The sequence below is a fragment of the Gastrolobium bilobum genome, unplaced genomic scaffold, assembly GCF_033153095.1.
Source record: "Gastrolobium bilobum isolate Gb01-03AN ecotype WA unplaced genomic scaffold, APGP_CSIRO_Gbil_v1 utg15846, whole genome shotgun sequence".
NCBI classification, from domain to species: Eukaryota; Viridiplantae; Streptophyta; class Magnoliopsida; order Fabales; family Fabaceae; genus Gastrolobium; species Gastrolobium bilobum.
In genome coordinates, this window is record NW_026897934.1 from 60,759 (window position 1) to 75,299 (window position 14,541).

General features: G+C 33.9%; 2 protein-coding genes across 2 annotated transcripts; both read right to left on the minus strand.

Moving 5' to 3' along the window:
- Positions 1 to 1,805: 1,805 nt before the first annotated feature.
- On the minus strand, positions 1,806 to 5,247 carry LOC133311542 (uncharacterized). The gene is made up of 3 exons (XM_061512591.1): positions 3,529 to 5,247; positions 2,672 to 2,819; positions 1,806 to 2,545 (listed from the first exon to the last, which is right to left on the minus strand). The coding sequence occupies exons 1-3, from the start codon at positions 5,245 to 5,247 to the stop codon at positions 1,806 to 1,808; spliced, it is 2,607 nt and encodes an 868-aa protein (XP_061368575.1).
- Positions 5,248 to 6,554: 1,307 nt separating this feature from the next.
- LOC133311563 (uncharacterized) lies at positions 6,555 to 12,160 on the minus strand. The gene is made up of 7 exons (XM_061512621.1): positions 11,883 to 12,160; positions 11,599 to 11,742; positions 10,669 to 10,797; positions 10,168 to 10,242; positions 9,774 to 9,879; positions 9,640 to 9,697; positions 6,555 to 9,558 (listed from the first exon to the last, which is right to left on the minus strand). The coding sequence occupies exons 1-7, from the start codon at positions 12,097 to 12,099 to the stop codon at positions 7,843 to 7,845; spliced, it is 2,445 nt and encodes an 814-aa protein (XP_061368605.1). The 5' UTR covers positions 12,100 to 12,160; the 3' UTR covers positions 6,555 to 7,842.
- Positions 12,161 to 14,541: the final 2,381 nt, after the last annotated feature.

Consider the following 14,541-nt stretch of genomic DNA (forward strand, 5'->3'; position numbering starts at 1 on the left):
GTTGTCACGGGTATTTCTAGGTTCAATTTTTAAGTGGTAGATACCAAAGTTTTGGCTTCTAGTCTAGTTACAAATTTCACACTAAATCGCCATTGGGAAATATTCTCATCCTTTTATCCATTTGAAAAAAGTTTGTCCCCTTTTTCTTCAAGGTTCTGCGTCTTCGGCCTGCTGAGAGTAGTGCCTCTCCTGGCTCCTATCACGTGTATAAGTATCATTTTCAATATTTCTCTTGCATTATGTTCCACTAGTTATGTAGACAAAAAGTACAAGTTGACTATCTTTATCTCTTGATTATTTATACTACTTTAACTAACTAATTATATGAGTGTTAGAGAAGTATAAAAATTATTAATATAGTCTCACTTAATAGCTTAAGTTTTTAAGTTGAATTGACATTTTAATCAGAGCCTCGGTATCATGAGTTTGATTCTTACCGCTTCCCAATTAATTAATAATTAATTAAATCTTGTGGAGTTTGTTAGTACAGCCTAATGAGATTTCGTGTGAGAGGACGTGTTAGAAAAGTATAAAACCATTAAGGTAGTTTTACCCAGCAACTTAACCTTTTGGATTGAATTGATTCTTTATAACGAGACTATGATTCTTTAGGCTTGGTTTGCACTATATATATATATATATATATATATATATAGGGAAAAACATTTCTCAAACAACTTGAGATAAGTTTATATCCAGCTACCCCAAACTACGTCGTTTTATTTATTTATTTTCTTATATTAATTGATTCACCTTATATTAATTGATTCACCTTTGAATGATTATGATTCCCTTTTTCTTTTTCTTCCTTTATCACCATTGACCCATCTTTGTACGGTTGTGATTTAGTAGCCGGAAGTAAAATTACCTCAAGTAGCTTGAGAAATGATAAGCTTATATATATATAGGATCGGGATCATTTTATATCGGTGCAAGACTAATAATGGTTTTAACTAGTTTAAATGAGAGATAATAAGTTTAACTAGTTTAAAATGATCATGATCCTATATATATTTCTTCTGATATATTACCCATTTTGTTTTAAAAGCTTTGGCCTCTGTAATCCCAATAATCCCTTTTTCTAACCCCCAAAAGAAAAAAAAAAAAAAAAAAAGAAACTTCTAAAAGAAGTGACAAGAGAGATAAAAGATTTGTACCAGCATCTGAAGCGTTTATTTCTTGGACCACAAACTTTTCTTAGTCGACACTCCATGTGTGGTAGGAGAATCTCATGTCGAATTCTAACTGGAAAATATAGACTCAACATATATAATACTGAGTAAAACTAGTTAAACTTATTATCTCCCATCCCAAAAAGGATTACATGAATTGTCTTAGAGCAGGGAAATTGAATATGCTCAGACAAATGATTTGTTTTGTGAACCATCACCAATCTGGCCTTGCCTTGTATTATTTCTGTGTTGTGACTTGTGATTCCAATTTTAATGGTAGATTGTGATTGTGGTGGGTGCATCATGCATGCTCCATACCAATTGTACTAATGGTACAGTTAGAACACCACATTTATGGCTACATTAGTACCAACACAGACCGATTGTGATTTGTGACAATGTTATACACAATATCATGATCTCATTGCACATCATCAACAGAAACTAATTTTAACTGCACTATTAGTTTCATGGTCTCTTATAACTAGTCTAATTCTTTATTTCAGCAGTCGCATAGGTAATCATTTCAAATAACTACAATTTTTTTTGATAGCATTTAATAAATTAGGTAAGAATAGTTACAATATTTATTTAATTTATTTAAAACTAAAAGCAGAAAGCCTCATAAGGGGTTCAGGTTCTGCCAGTAAAATCAACCACAGCATTCTCAACAAGCTCTTCTATCAACTTTCCTTCTATTTCCCTCCCCAAGATATCAATCTCCAATTCCTTAAGCTCAATCCACCCTATCCCCACAACCTCTTTCTTCACAACATTTTCTACCACCAGGCTGTTGCTGTCCCCACAGCCCCCCCAAGCACACCTCCTCCCACTAGCTATTAATTCCTTCATTTGGGCCACAATGTGGTCCAACAACAATGGAGATGCACCCTCTTGGACTGGGAGCTTGCTGTGGCTCCCACTATACATTCTACCCTTGAAGTAGTAACTCTCTGATCCATAACCAATAATTTCCAATAGAGCAGCATTGACATGGTCAAATACAAGCTTCTGATTTGATCTCATCTTCCTTCTCCTGGCATCATGGAGAGGCTGAGACTCCTTGTCACTCAGATTGGCGTATGTGTCCCTCAATGATGGGTCCAATGGGCTTTCAAGGGAATGCCATCTAGTGTAAAAGGAGTTGCACAATTCTTGATCATCAAGTCCAGCTTCTGATAGTAGTTTCTGGACCAAGAGAAGCCACTCTTGTTCCTCTTCCTTGGCATCTAAGGAAGAAACCATGAGGGGTTTTAATGGATAAGGACTTGCTGCTACATCTGCACAAAAATCATCCCATGAAAGGGTTCGAGCTATTGATTCTATAGGTGGTGATTTGTCTATTAAATTGGACTTCAGAGGCATCCATGATCCTATACATACAGAATGAATGGCATTTAGATAATAATAAAAAAAATAGAAATTAATATAAGGCCTATGTATGAAATAAGAACTTCCAGAAATAGCAAGACATTGATAAAGTAAGGTCTGAGGATTACCCTGGTGACCACCCATTGTAGAGTCCAAGGATTCATGAACTGCATTATAATCTTCAAATGGAGGTTCTAACACTGAGATTGGACTTGGCTGTTCTTGGTTTTCACTTGAAATATCTGGCACCATGGGCTTTGTCACTGTCAATCCAGGCTGTGAAAAATAAAAATAAAAAATAAAAATGGATTATATTTATATATGAACCTAGAATATATGCATTCAGTTTATCATTCAATAGTCTGGGGTGACCAGAAATCGAAGAGGTTTTGCTCTAGGTCTAGGTTACTGAGAAAAGTTAATTCTATTAATTATCAACAAGTACCCAAGCATGCTGATCATAAAAAAGTTTGGTTTTTCGAATTCATTTGTTTCACCATTCTAACTCATATTGAATCCCAACAATTTGTCAAGAAAATTGGTCTCGGTACACAGAACCTGCCACCATACTCGTCCAATTTCCATATCACTCACGATGAAGACTAATACAAGCATCTGTGCCCCATAAGAACTTTCAAGGATATAAATAATTTCATTAATTAGGAAGAGAAGGCACAAAGATTCCTGTGGATCATGAAAGGATACTCAAAATCTTACAATTAAGGACTGCTTTTTTGGTGTTATCCAACAATACCATAATAAAGGTTAAACAAAAGTTAGCTTAATTATCCACTAACATAAAGTTAACAAAAAGCTATAAATACTAATACTGTATTTCCCATGTTTTCTGTTCTCTTTCCATTCCACTCCATTCTCTTCTAAATATTAACACATCCTAAGTGGTTTATCAACAAAAGAAAGAAAATTTTCAAAATGAACTAAAAAAATAGTATATTGAAATTTGCAGAATAATAGTAGACATTACCTCTGGTGTTATTATGCCTTGCTGGTGTCCCTTAGAGACTGAATCTGTTGAAGTTTTGCCTGATGATTCATATAGAGCTGTAATAGAACACTCTTCAAAGCCACCACCATTGATGCTTTGAGACATATCATCCGTAAGGACTCCAGGTGAATTTACTGGAAAAACTGACGTTTCAATGAAATTATATTGAGATTCATCTTTAGATTGAGTAGGACAAGATTTTTCCTTGGTTGATTTCTTCTTCCTTGAGAACAAGAAACTGGCAACTTTCCCTTTAAATGATGATCTCTTACTCTTTGACTTTGTCAGCACCTTGGAGTCATGTGCTTTGCCAGCATTGTGATCACAAACCTCAATGCTGAGCCCGGTTTCATAGACAGTAGAGTATGCAGGGACAGAATTTGACCTGGGAAGATTTTTAGGAGAACCATCAATGCATGTTCCTTCATTGAAAGAGTGACTACAAGAAACAGATTTGCTTGGTTCTTGGCATTCATCAATACCCTCAAACTCAGATGTTGCAGATTTCTTTGTATGGGAAAGAGAAAGCATCTCACCCAAGGTAGGGATTCTCCGCAAATGTCTTTGTTCTTGAGGACCCTTTTTATATGATGCCATCATGGTCCATCTTTCAGAAAGTCGTTTTTTTGCCTCTCTACACACTGATGACTCAGGAGAACAGGATGCAAGACCCAATGATGGTGTAGAATAAGTACTGTCACAGCCATTGGTGTAATTCCATGAATGCCTTGTCAATGGTGACATAGCTTCCAAATCACTGCAATTCCCAGCTGTATACTCATGATATGATTTGTTAAATGAACACTCATCACCAGAATAGCCATAATATAAAGTTCCACCCTTTTGATAACTCCTCAAACCTTCATGCATTTGCTGTGTGATCTCTTTTGCCGCTTCTGTGGATTCTAGAGGTGATGAAGTTGTTGGAGAAACCACAGCCTTGAGTTTATGTGTCCTCCCAAAGCTAGGCTTCAATACCACTATTCGAGTAGATTGAACTGGGAACTCATCAACTTTCTGACTTTCTGGATAGTATCCATGAATCTTGTTCTCCCATATAGCTGCTTGATCAACATTTGGTGGTTTCTTAATCAGTCTCTCATTCTTCTTCCCCTTTCCACCAGATTTGCCATTGTCAACCATCTTCAAAGGTTTAATAAGAGTAATGCACTTTGTCTGAGCTGGTGGAGTAGTAGAGTGATGTTCATAAAGCTTATTAGAATCCAATAACCTGATTAAGAGATCACTATTGGAGCTTAAAATTTCCAAGGCATCTTCAAATTGCTTGGACTGGCGCAGTCTCTCATCTGTTGACAAATGTTTTGCTTCCATGAATTTCTGATGAATGAGAGCCATTTTTCCCCTATCAACATCTTCCCTCCACCTTCCTCTCTCTGGTGTCTTGTCTCTTACATGGCTTGCTTTCTGAGATTGGAGCCATATTTCATAGATATCTTTGTAAGCAATCTGTTCTCTACTTGGATGAACTTCATGAAGCATCTCCTTATCCATAAACCTATCTTTCAGCTGCCAATGTTGGAATGGTGGCCCTAAATGACCATACATATGTTGAGAATCACCTTTTCTGTGGCTTCTTTCCACAGACAAATTAGGCTCTTCCCTTGGAAGGGTTTCAATCCCCATTAATTTGGCAACTACATTTGGTGGGTTGTGCTTGGAGTCTTCTTCTTTGGACATTTCTTGTTCTATGAGCATCTTGATGATGGGTGCTCCATTTATTTTTCTAGCTTATCCTCTATCTGATCACCGCCTTCTAGTTGACTTGTTGAAGGTGAAGAAGAAGCTGCAAGACAAATTATATGTACAATTTTGATATATGGGAATAATATAATAGCATATATTGCAGAAATCAAAAGTACAACTATTCCAGACAACTTGGAAATAAACAAAAAACTAATGACAATTTAAAGAAACCTCCAACTTGGTAGCATGATGCTCCTTATGACACATGAAACCACCAAGAAAGAAAGAGAGGTAAGTGTATATCCAAAAAGAAAAAGCTGGGCATGGTGAAGATATGTGGGCTTGTTGTGTCTCTTCCTCTGTCTCTGCCTTTGCTTATCTCTGTACTATGTACTACACCTACTCTCTTGGTAAAATTCTTCCATCAAGCTACTATTGATTTATCTAGTTTCTTATAAATAAATTTCCTACTTTTTTTTTCAATAGAATTTGATTCACACGTTCAATTTCGTATGCTTGATAACAAAGTTAATCAGCGAAACAAAACAATCAAGTTGTTACACTTTTATAGGCAAATAATTAATGCAGTCCTAATGTGATAAATAATTCATTAGCCCAATTCTTGGCCAAATAATATTAGTAAGGAAAGATAACATAAATGTTGAGAATGAGTAATTGCTTAGAATATAGAATAAAGAAAATATGTGAAATAATATTCCATTTTAGGAACACATTTACAAGGTGAGTTACTTGACTAAATTGTAGGGAGCCTTTGAGATTGTATCTTTGCTATTTTGAAAAATGTCAAAAATAAATCGTTACCAAATAGATAGTATCATATGGAAAGGAGACCCTTTTAAAGGAGATCCCTCTTCAAAGGTGTAAATAAAATATAACCAAGAAAACAGAGAAAAAGAGGCAAAATCGGTTGAGGCCCAACAATTTTCCTCATTTTGTTAGCTTGACTTTGTTATAATTATTTGTTTCATCTTACCTTTAATTCAACTGAGGCTACCCAAAACTTTGGGTTTTATAGGCGAGTGAAAACAAAATCATTTGTATAAGGGTAGCCTTTTATCCTGGGGAAGAAAATATTGAGTGGGTCACATATCGTTTTCTATTTATGAGTGACGTACAAGGTGCACATGCAACTGAAAATGACCCTTTAAATAGAATAACAAACCAAAAACTAAATCTAAACAAGTTATATAGCGTAGTTTGTGAAGACTTAAGAGTACGAATATCATTACATTAGAAAAGCAAAAAAAATTACAATATCTACTTTTTTTCACGTGCACCGTAGTCCCCGCCGAGGAGGGCGTTCATGCATCTTGCCTTTCAACTCCACCATAGAGAAGTGCAGAAGAAGAGCGTAACCAAATTGAAATCTTGAGTAGCATGAAGAGCACTCCTACGGATCCAAGAGAAAGAAGTTGGAGATAATTTTGAATTCAAGTTTGGGGTTTGCTTAACGTAAAGATTTTACACAACTTGGGTTACGATTGTAAACCTTTACCGTTCGATAAATGATAGAGGCGGGGTAAATTAGTTATAAAGGTGAGGTCCCCAAATCAGTTACAACCTTCAATACCTACAATATATTATATATGCACTTGTGAAATTTCAGTATATGATATTCAGTGATATGGATTAGAAGACATGAAGAGCCCGATTAAACAACAGCCCAACATAGGGTTATAAGACTCAGAGTAAAGACTTAACCCATAAAGAAATATGTTAGGAATGTGTACAAACAATCCCGTCATATGTAACGCAGACAACTACGTTCCCAACAGCACAGGATTAATAAACCTCCTCAATCATCAATGACTGAACGACAACAACGAACATCCAGCTATGCCTAAGCAACATAGGCCATCAAGAGAAATCCCGCATAAAAGGCAAGCTAGAAAAGCCACATAAGTCCACCAAAAAGAAAACATATCAATCATGCCACCATTTTAAGGCGGCATGATAAACCATCAAGCAAATCACTTCAAATACTATAAAGAAGAGGCTTAAGTTCAGATATCATCATCCTTACTCAATATATTAAAGCTTATTAAGAAAATATTAACTTGAGCGTCTAACTGCCTTGCAGATTTTCGTGTTCCAACCAAATCACAAAACGACGACATTGGAGAACCTATCTCGCAAATATTATCCTATGCAACAAACCAGAGATCCCGTTACATCCATTTATCAGAACATCGATTTGGTATAGGCTCAACCGAGAGTTGTCAGACCCAACACCTTGACCTTGTGATGCAATGCTCTTACACGAGATATACCAAAAACTCCAAGTAATTTTTTCGAGTGAATCACGGGAAATTTTTTCAGATATGTCAAAATTTTACTCAATCACTTGAGATACTTATGAAACCATGATTTGTCAATTTAAATTCTCGAGAGTGTTGTTAATGCTCTGATTTACCAAATATCCTATAATAGGAACAATATTAATTTCCACCTAAAAGGCAAACGTTGAAGGACAGATCATCTTGTGAACACATGGCATAGCAATTCAAAATTAACCAGAAACATCCACAGGGTCACGTTTGATCAAATACCCCAATGAGTGTTAAGACTCTAGAGGAGCATCTTGTGCGTTTGCTCTTTCTCATTGATACAGTCATTTCCATCCAGAGGAAAGGGCCATCCATTGTCTCTTTGCATGGACATACGAAGAAAAGAAGAGTTATATATTTCCATCAAGCCTTCCCTACAACGATATAACACTTCCCCGTGATTTCCACCATCCATTTCTGGCTTGTAATTATCATTAATGTGATAAAGAGAAGACAAACTTTCCCTTTGGGGCAGCTGTAAAGTTCTAGAATTTGAATTTTGGTAATTCAGATGGGAACTGGTTAAGGATAAGGACCTCTGACCTGAGATGAAATCGAGTGAAGATGAAAGCCAGGCTTCTGTATCATGATGATGGGAGTCATTGGAAACTTTTCTTCTAGTCCAACGCTGGTAAGGTGAAAGGTATATGCTGTCTTCACATGAAGTGCCACTCTTGCAATTTTCTGACAATGTAAAGTTGTGCTTATTGTGTGACAAGGACAATGCTGTATGGTCGAAATTTGTGTCCTTGTCTTTATTATTTTCAAGTAAGGATGAACGGCTAAAGTGGTATTCACCTAATGTATTATTTAATATCTGCTCTTCACCATGGCCTAAAATTGATAATGCAGGGGCCATATCTGGCTCTGTGTACTTATAAGTGATTGGTAAATTTATCTCATTTGTTGTGGAGTCAAAATCCTTTTCCAGAAGAAGAGGAATTGGTTCTTTCTCAAGTTTCCCCAGCTGCTTGAAATGATTCAAAGTAAAGATTTCATGCTTTTGCTCATTACGCAAAAATCCAAGAGGTACATCACTCTTGTCAATGAAACTTCTCCCAAATTTGCTTTCAGCTTCTGTTATACTGAACATAGGTTGAAACTTGTGAGGATAGGATGGAAAGTCAGCATGTGGAGTAATTATCTCAACTGAACGGAGAAACTTAGGATACAACAAATGATCACTGAAGTATGAGCTTGATTCAAGTTCAAGGAGTTTCCTCTTAGGAATCTGATGGTACAGCTCCCTAAATTGAACATCTAATTCTCGAGAATCAAGTAAACCATATCTGGTAGCATTTTCTACTTTGTTAAACAGAGATCCAAGTGTTTCGTCACTCTTGGCAGTGGCACTGAAAGTTGGAGTTCCACTGAGTTTGCACTCAGGTTCTGTTATACTGTAAAGAGGTTGAAAGTTGTGAGAATGATGGGTTGGAAACTCAGCATGTGGAATAATTCTCTTATCTGATCCGGGGAACATAGGAGACAACAAATGATCACTGAAGTATGAGCTTGATTCAAATTCAAGGAGTTTCCTCTTAGGTTTCTGGTGGTGCTCCGTAAATTGAACGTCTATTTCTCGAGAATCAATTAAATCGTATCTGGTAGCATTTGGTACTTCGTTAAACAGCGATCCAAGTGTTACATCACTCTTGGCAGTGGCGCTCAAACTTGGAGTTCCATTGAGTTTGCACTCAGGTTCTGTTATACTGTAAAGAGGTTGAAAGTTGTGAGAATTATAAGTTGGAAACCCAGAAGGTGGAATGATTCTCTCATCTGATCTGCGGAACATAGGAGACAACAATTGATCACTAAAGTGCGAGCTTGATTCAAGTTCAAGAAGTTTCCTCTCAGGTATCTCATAGTGCTCCTTAAATTGAACATCAGGATTTTGAGAATCAAGTAAATCATATCTGGTTGCATTCATTACTTTTCCTGGATTTGGATCCTTGTATTTCTGGCACAGAAAATAACTGTTGTTAAGGAAAAGAAGTTATAGGAAGAATTTATAGCATTAGAAAGGGCTAAAAAAGCGTACATTTTCCTCGATGCTCATAGGGAACAGCCGACTAAGGAGAATGGAAACAATATCGTGCCTGAAAAATTCCTATTATATTCATAATAAAGGGCAAGGACAAAACATTTAATATTAATAGCAAAACCGTGCCTAACCCTTTTGAACCAAGCTTCTCTATATCAGGAAATAAGGCATCCGCAACACACTGTCGTAATTTCTGTCTCTTTCTAGAGAAAATTTCTCCATGCACATACTGGTTTCCTGAAGATTTGCCACAGTAAATTGTTTCACACAAGCTGTTTCAACACATTCTCAAATATGAGTATTGAGCAGTAAATTGCAAGTATACAGCTAATATACATTTTTCCTACAATAATAAATTTAACATGTGAAGGTTAATTAGCAAATCAGTGATACCCAGTAATAGCTTGACACTTACATCCATTTGGATGAATCAGTAAAAAAACCATATACGTTCAAACTGTTTTACACATTATTTTCCCCTGTAATCCCCTAGCACCCAAGCAATCAATACGAAGAAAATCAAACCTTCATGTGAAAGCGGTTTGAAGGTGTCACCACAAGCTTGAGAGTTTTTCGGCATGCTGCGGATAGAGTACAGGTCTGCATTTACCAAAAAGGAAAAGATCTTTGGGTACTAGATTGTTGTTTAGCAGGAAATGAAAAACTGAAACTATAGAGAAGGGGGAGGGGGAACAGTTTCCAATTTTCTACTTTTTATAAGAGCAAACGACTAAAGTCCTCCTGAGACACTGAAAAGCTTCGTATTTTTATTCATGAATAAGTATGTGTTGATTAGAAAAATCAATAAAAATGCCACACAGGACAAACTAAAAAAGCAAACGTGACTAAATACGAGTAGATGTTGAATTTGATAATATGAGAAGACAGAAACAAAGTTATATTAGAATGAGGAACGCTTCTTAGTATAACCTTTCCTATTTATTGTTATTGTGAAACTTCATAATCATAAGTATCAGTATGTCGCTTAGGCTAGAGTATTGGGGAATTCTCTTTTCTAATGCGCACCTGACTTATTCCATGCTCCACTAGATGGTGAGAGAAATGAGTCTGTCTTAACAGTTGATATGTCCTCAATGATCCTTGAAGAGTTGTACTTGTAGCCCTTACTGCTAACCCTGACATGACTGGTCCTCTCTGCAAGGAGTCAATAAATGTGATGATTATTCTGTTGTAACAAAAGATGGCACATATACTGTCTTCAAACTTGGGGAAACATCCAATTCTCTAGAGTAATAAGGGAAAGGAAAGTTTTCGACAATTCAATTTCTTATATAGAAATTCGCCAACCTAATTAAATTGAAAAGAATAAGGGCAGCCTAATTCTATAAAGCTCCTGTAATGCGCAAGGTCCCCAGGTTAGAACAATTGTAGGGTTCTATAATAGGCAGCCTATAGGGTTGGCAATTTGGGTTGGCAAGTGGTGTTTGGATCGATACAAACACAAATCCTCTAAAGTCGAATGCGACATTAATAGCTATTTGTGTCAAAACCCTCAACACTAACACGACCTATTATTTATGCGGGTTGACACAAATGAATAACCTACAAATTTTACTTTTGAAATGAAAATTACATAAATAATCTGAATTTAATAAATCAAAATAGGGAAATATGTAATTATATAACTATTCAAACGAGTCAATGGAAAGTTGACTCAAAAAAAAAAAATCCACGTTGTGTTGGGTTGAAAATTGACAACCCTATTAACATTCGCAAAAGTATGATTACATGAATTGAACCTATATTCTCCAAGTCACATGGAGACAACAACAACAACAGTTGGTACAAGTTTCCTTCACTCAACGAAAAAGAGTATAAAAGAAAAGGAAGACTTGTTATTGTTAAACCATGACATAATTAGACCAAGGGTTCCAGTCCTTGGGTAGAATCAATCACAACATACACAAATTTCTTTAACTTTCAAGTTCAACCAACCTTCGGAATAATCACTGGATTCAGGGTTCTTAGATGATAGGTAAGCATCCTTTTGCAGTGGACGTGAACGAAATCTCAGGCTTGCATCCTTCTTCAATTTCTTAAAGAAAGCATACTCAGAAGTTTTCGGATCAGTTTCTGCACCTGAATCCCAAATCAGAGGTCAAATCAAATGCTTAAAAAACAAAAAACAAAATAAAATCCAGTTTATTTAATTGATAATTATTATGAGAACATGCAATGCATTAAGCCGAATTACATGGAACCTCCTTAGCAAAACTTACATGTTGTAACCTTTTCTCTTTGCGATGATGGCATGTAAGAATCTTCTTCCAATCTGCAACTTCTAGGGCTATCTTTTTCTCCAGCCACGAACTTCGCATTTTTCCCGCGACCAATTTCTCGGGTTCGGAGTTCGGATTTCGGAGCTCCATGGAATCGTGTTCGGGTATTGCCAAATGGATCGTTGGAGTTAATTTGGAAATTCTTCCTTTTCGTCATTGCACTGCGACAAACCCTACACACACTGCCATGGCCGTTGTCAAGAAAGAGGACGGGGACACTGGATTTGGCACCAAAAGGCACGTGATAGCACGTGACGGCAAGATATATGACGCAAATTCTGCGTGGGTGTATAAATTTCGTTTGCGGAATAAATATTATAGTTACAATCATTTTAGACTTATCATTCTTATTATCTTTTTAGTTAATATTAGATATTTCGATTAATTTAAAATCAATAATTGAAAAAGAAAAAAAATTAATTTCTATTAATTTGAAATTTATTCAATAATAACCAAAGAAATAATAAGAGTGATAAATTTAAATTGATGTACTTAATAAGTATAACCTTAAATTATAGTAAAAAATTCAAAAACCCAAAGTATTGCGTTGAATTACTTATACCCCTATACTTTTTTAATCACTTAATCTTTGTGATTTTTTTTATACACACCCTTGCGTTATGCTGTTAGGAACTTAATTTAGTATACTTATTTTACCCTTCAAAATAAAATGATAAAAAAAAATTAAATATAATGAAAACTTGCAACACTTAATAAGAGACTAAAAGAAAAAATAGCAGAAAAAAATTAAATGTGTCTAAATAAAAAAATAGATAAAGACAAAAAAATAAGGTCAAATATGTTCAAAATTACAACAGTGACAGAAAAAAATAAAATAAAAAAATAGTCCAAATGAAAATAAATACTAAAGATGAAAAATAGAAGAAAAAATTAAGATAAAAAAGAAATCAAACAAAAAGAATTTTCAATATATTTGATTTTTTTTTATCCTTAATCTATTTTATTCTTTTTTATTTAAATATGTTTGGTCTTTTTGTATTTTTATCTTTTCACTTTTTTTCTGATTTTTTTTTTACCCTTGTGCCATCCCATATACTAAAGATTTTAGTAAAAATAATTAAAAGAGAGAGAATAAAATAGAGTTTTAAAATGGATCAAATATATCTAAATAAAAAAGAATAAAATAATCTATCAAAAAAAGAATAAAATAGATCAGGGATAAAAAATAAAAAAAATAAAACTAAATATATTGAAAATTTATAAATGTGATTTCTTCTTATTCTTTTTGTTATGTTAATTTTTTCTTCTATTTTTTTTGTATTTAGTATATTTTTTTATTTAGACTATTTTTTTTTTTAATTTTAGTTTTTTCATTCACTGTTGTGATTTTTAACCTATTTAGTCATTTTTTTGTCCTTATTCTTTTTTTTATTTAGACACATTTGATATTATTTTTCTTTTAGTGTTTTATTAAAGATGATGGTGGATAAAAAAAACTACATAGGATTAAATGATTAAAAAAATAAATAAAGGTATAAGTGATTCAAGATTTTTAAACTTTTCCTTAAATTATTTAGGGGATAGGTTATTCTATTTACCATTTTTTCTGCTTACATTTGCCTACCACTCTTCAACACCATTTGATCAGAATCCCAACTACATTTTTTATTTCTCTCTCCTATTGAGATTATAATCTAACGGTATTGAAAGATGGTAGGTAAAGGAAGGCAGAAAAGATAGTAGGTAGAATAACATATCTCATTATATAGATTAATTTTTGCATAACCTCACATGTTATATGGAAAAGTATGCTCTGCTTGGATACTATCTTTTTTAAATTAGAAGCTATTTATAAGTTAAAGCTAAAAAAAAGCTAAAAGCTATTTTATAATTACATAAAATTTTTAGCTTAAAAGTTATTTAAAATCACATGTTTCAAGAAAATTATATCTCTTTATCTTTATAATTCTTCATTTAAAAAAAAAACACATAATTTAAGAAAAACATATAAGAGCTTAAAAAAAATTCCTCCTAAAAGCTTTTGGCTTTCAACTTTTTTTTCATTATAAAAAAAAAAAATTCATCTTTTTCCAAAACCTATTTAATTTATCTTATATTTATAAGTAACTTCTAACTTAAAAATAAGAGAATTTAAACAGTTAGAAAGTGACTTTTCTTTTTCTTATTGACGTCTGCATGAGAATCATTGCCAGGATTGTATAGGTCTTTTATTTTTGGGTTACAGAAGTTATATAGGTTTTTAAAAGACTAAATTTTATAGGATACCAAAAAAAAAAAAACTAAATTTTATACTTTTATTTAAGAATGATAATTTAATTTTTTTTGGTATGCGATAATTTAATTTTAAATCTCAAGTATAAATTTTATTCAAAGCAATATTTCATACGCTCTAAAATACTAAAATAGATGTGTATATATACCCCTTTTTTTAGATTTCAACCGATAATTAATTTGATTTTGAATTTAAGTTTTTTTATATTCCCAAAAATTATGAATCCATTATCCTTTAAGCAGTAGATCACAAATAAGTATTATTTTTTAAACTAAAATATCGAAAACGTTATTGTATGCGTAAAGCAATTTGAAGGAGTAAGATAATATTATTGATTTGATTTTT

What these genes read in the sequence shown, in the direction of transcription:
- LOC133311542 (XM_061512591.1), bottom strand. Translation starts at nt 5,247, where the DNA reads ATGTCCAAAGAAGAAGACTCCAAGCACAACCCACCAAATGTAGTTGCC. An exon ending in AAGGCATAATAACACCAGAG is followed by an intron (nt 2,820 to 3,528) that starts GTAATGTCTACT and finishes TATTTTTCACAG; the next exon opens with CCTGGATTGACAGTGACAAA. An exon ending in TACAATGGGTGGTCACCAGG is followed by an intron (nt 2,546 to 2,671) that starts GTAATCCTCAGA and finishes CTGTATGTATAG; the next exon opens with GATCATGGATGCCTCTGAAG.
- LOC133311563 (XM_061512621.1), bottom strand. Translation starts at nt 12,099, where the DNA reads ATGACGAAAAGGAAGAATTTCCAAATTAACTCCAACGATCCATTTGGC. An exon ending in CAAACCGCTTTCACATGAAG is followed by an intron (nt 9,880 to 10,167) that starts GTTTGATTTTCT and finishes GCAAATCTTCAG; the next exon opens with GAAACCAGTATGTGCATGGA. An exon ending in GAGAAGCTTGGTTCAAAAGG is followed by an intron (nt 9,698 to 9,773) that starts GTTAGGCACGGT and finishes GGAATTTTTCAG; the next exon opens with GCACGATATTGTTTCCATTC.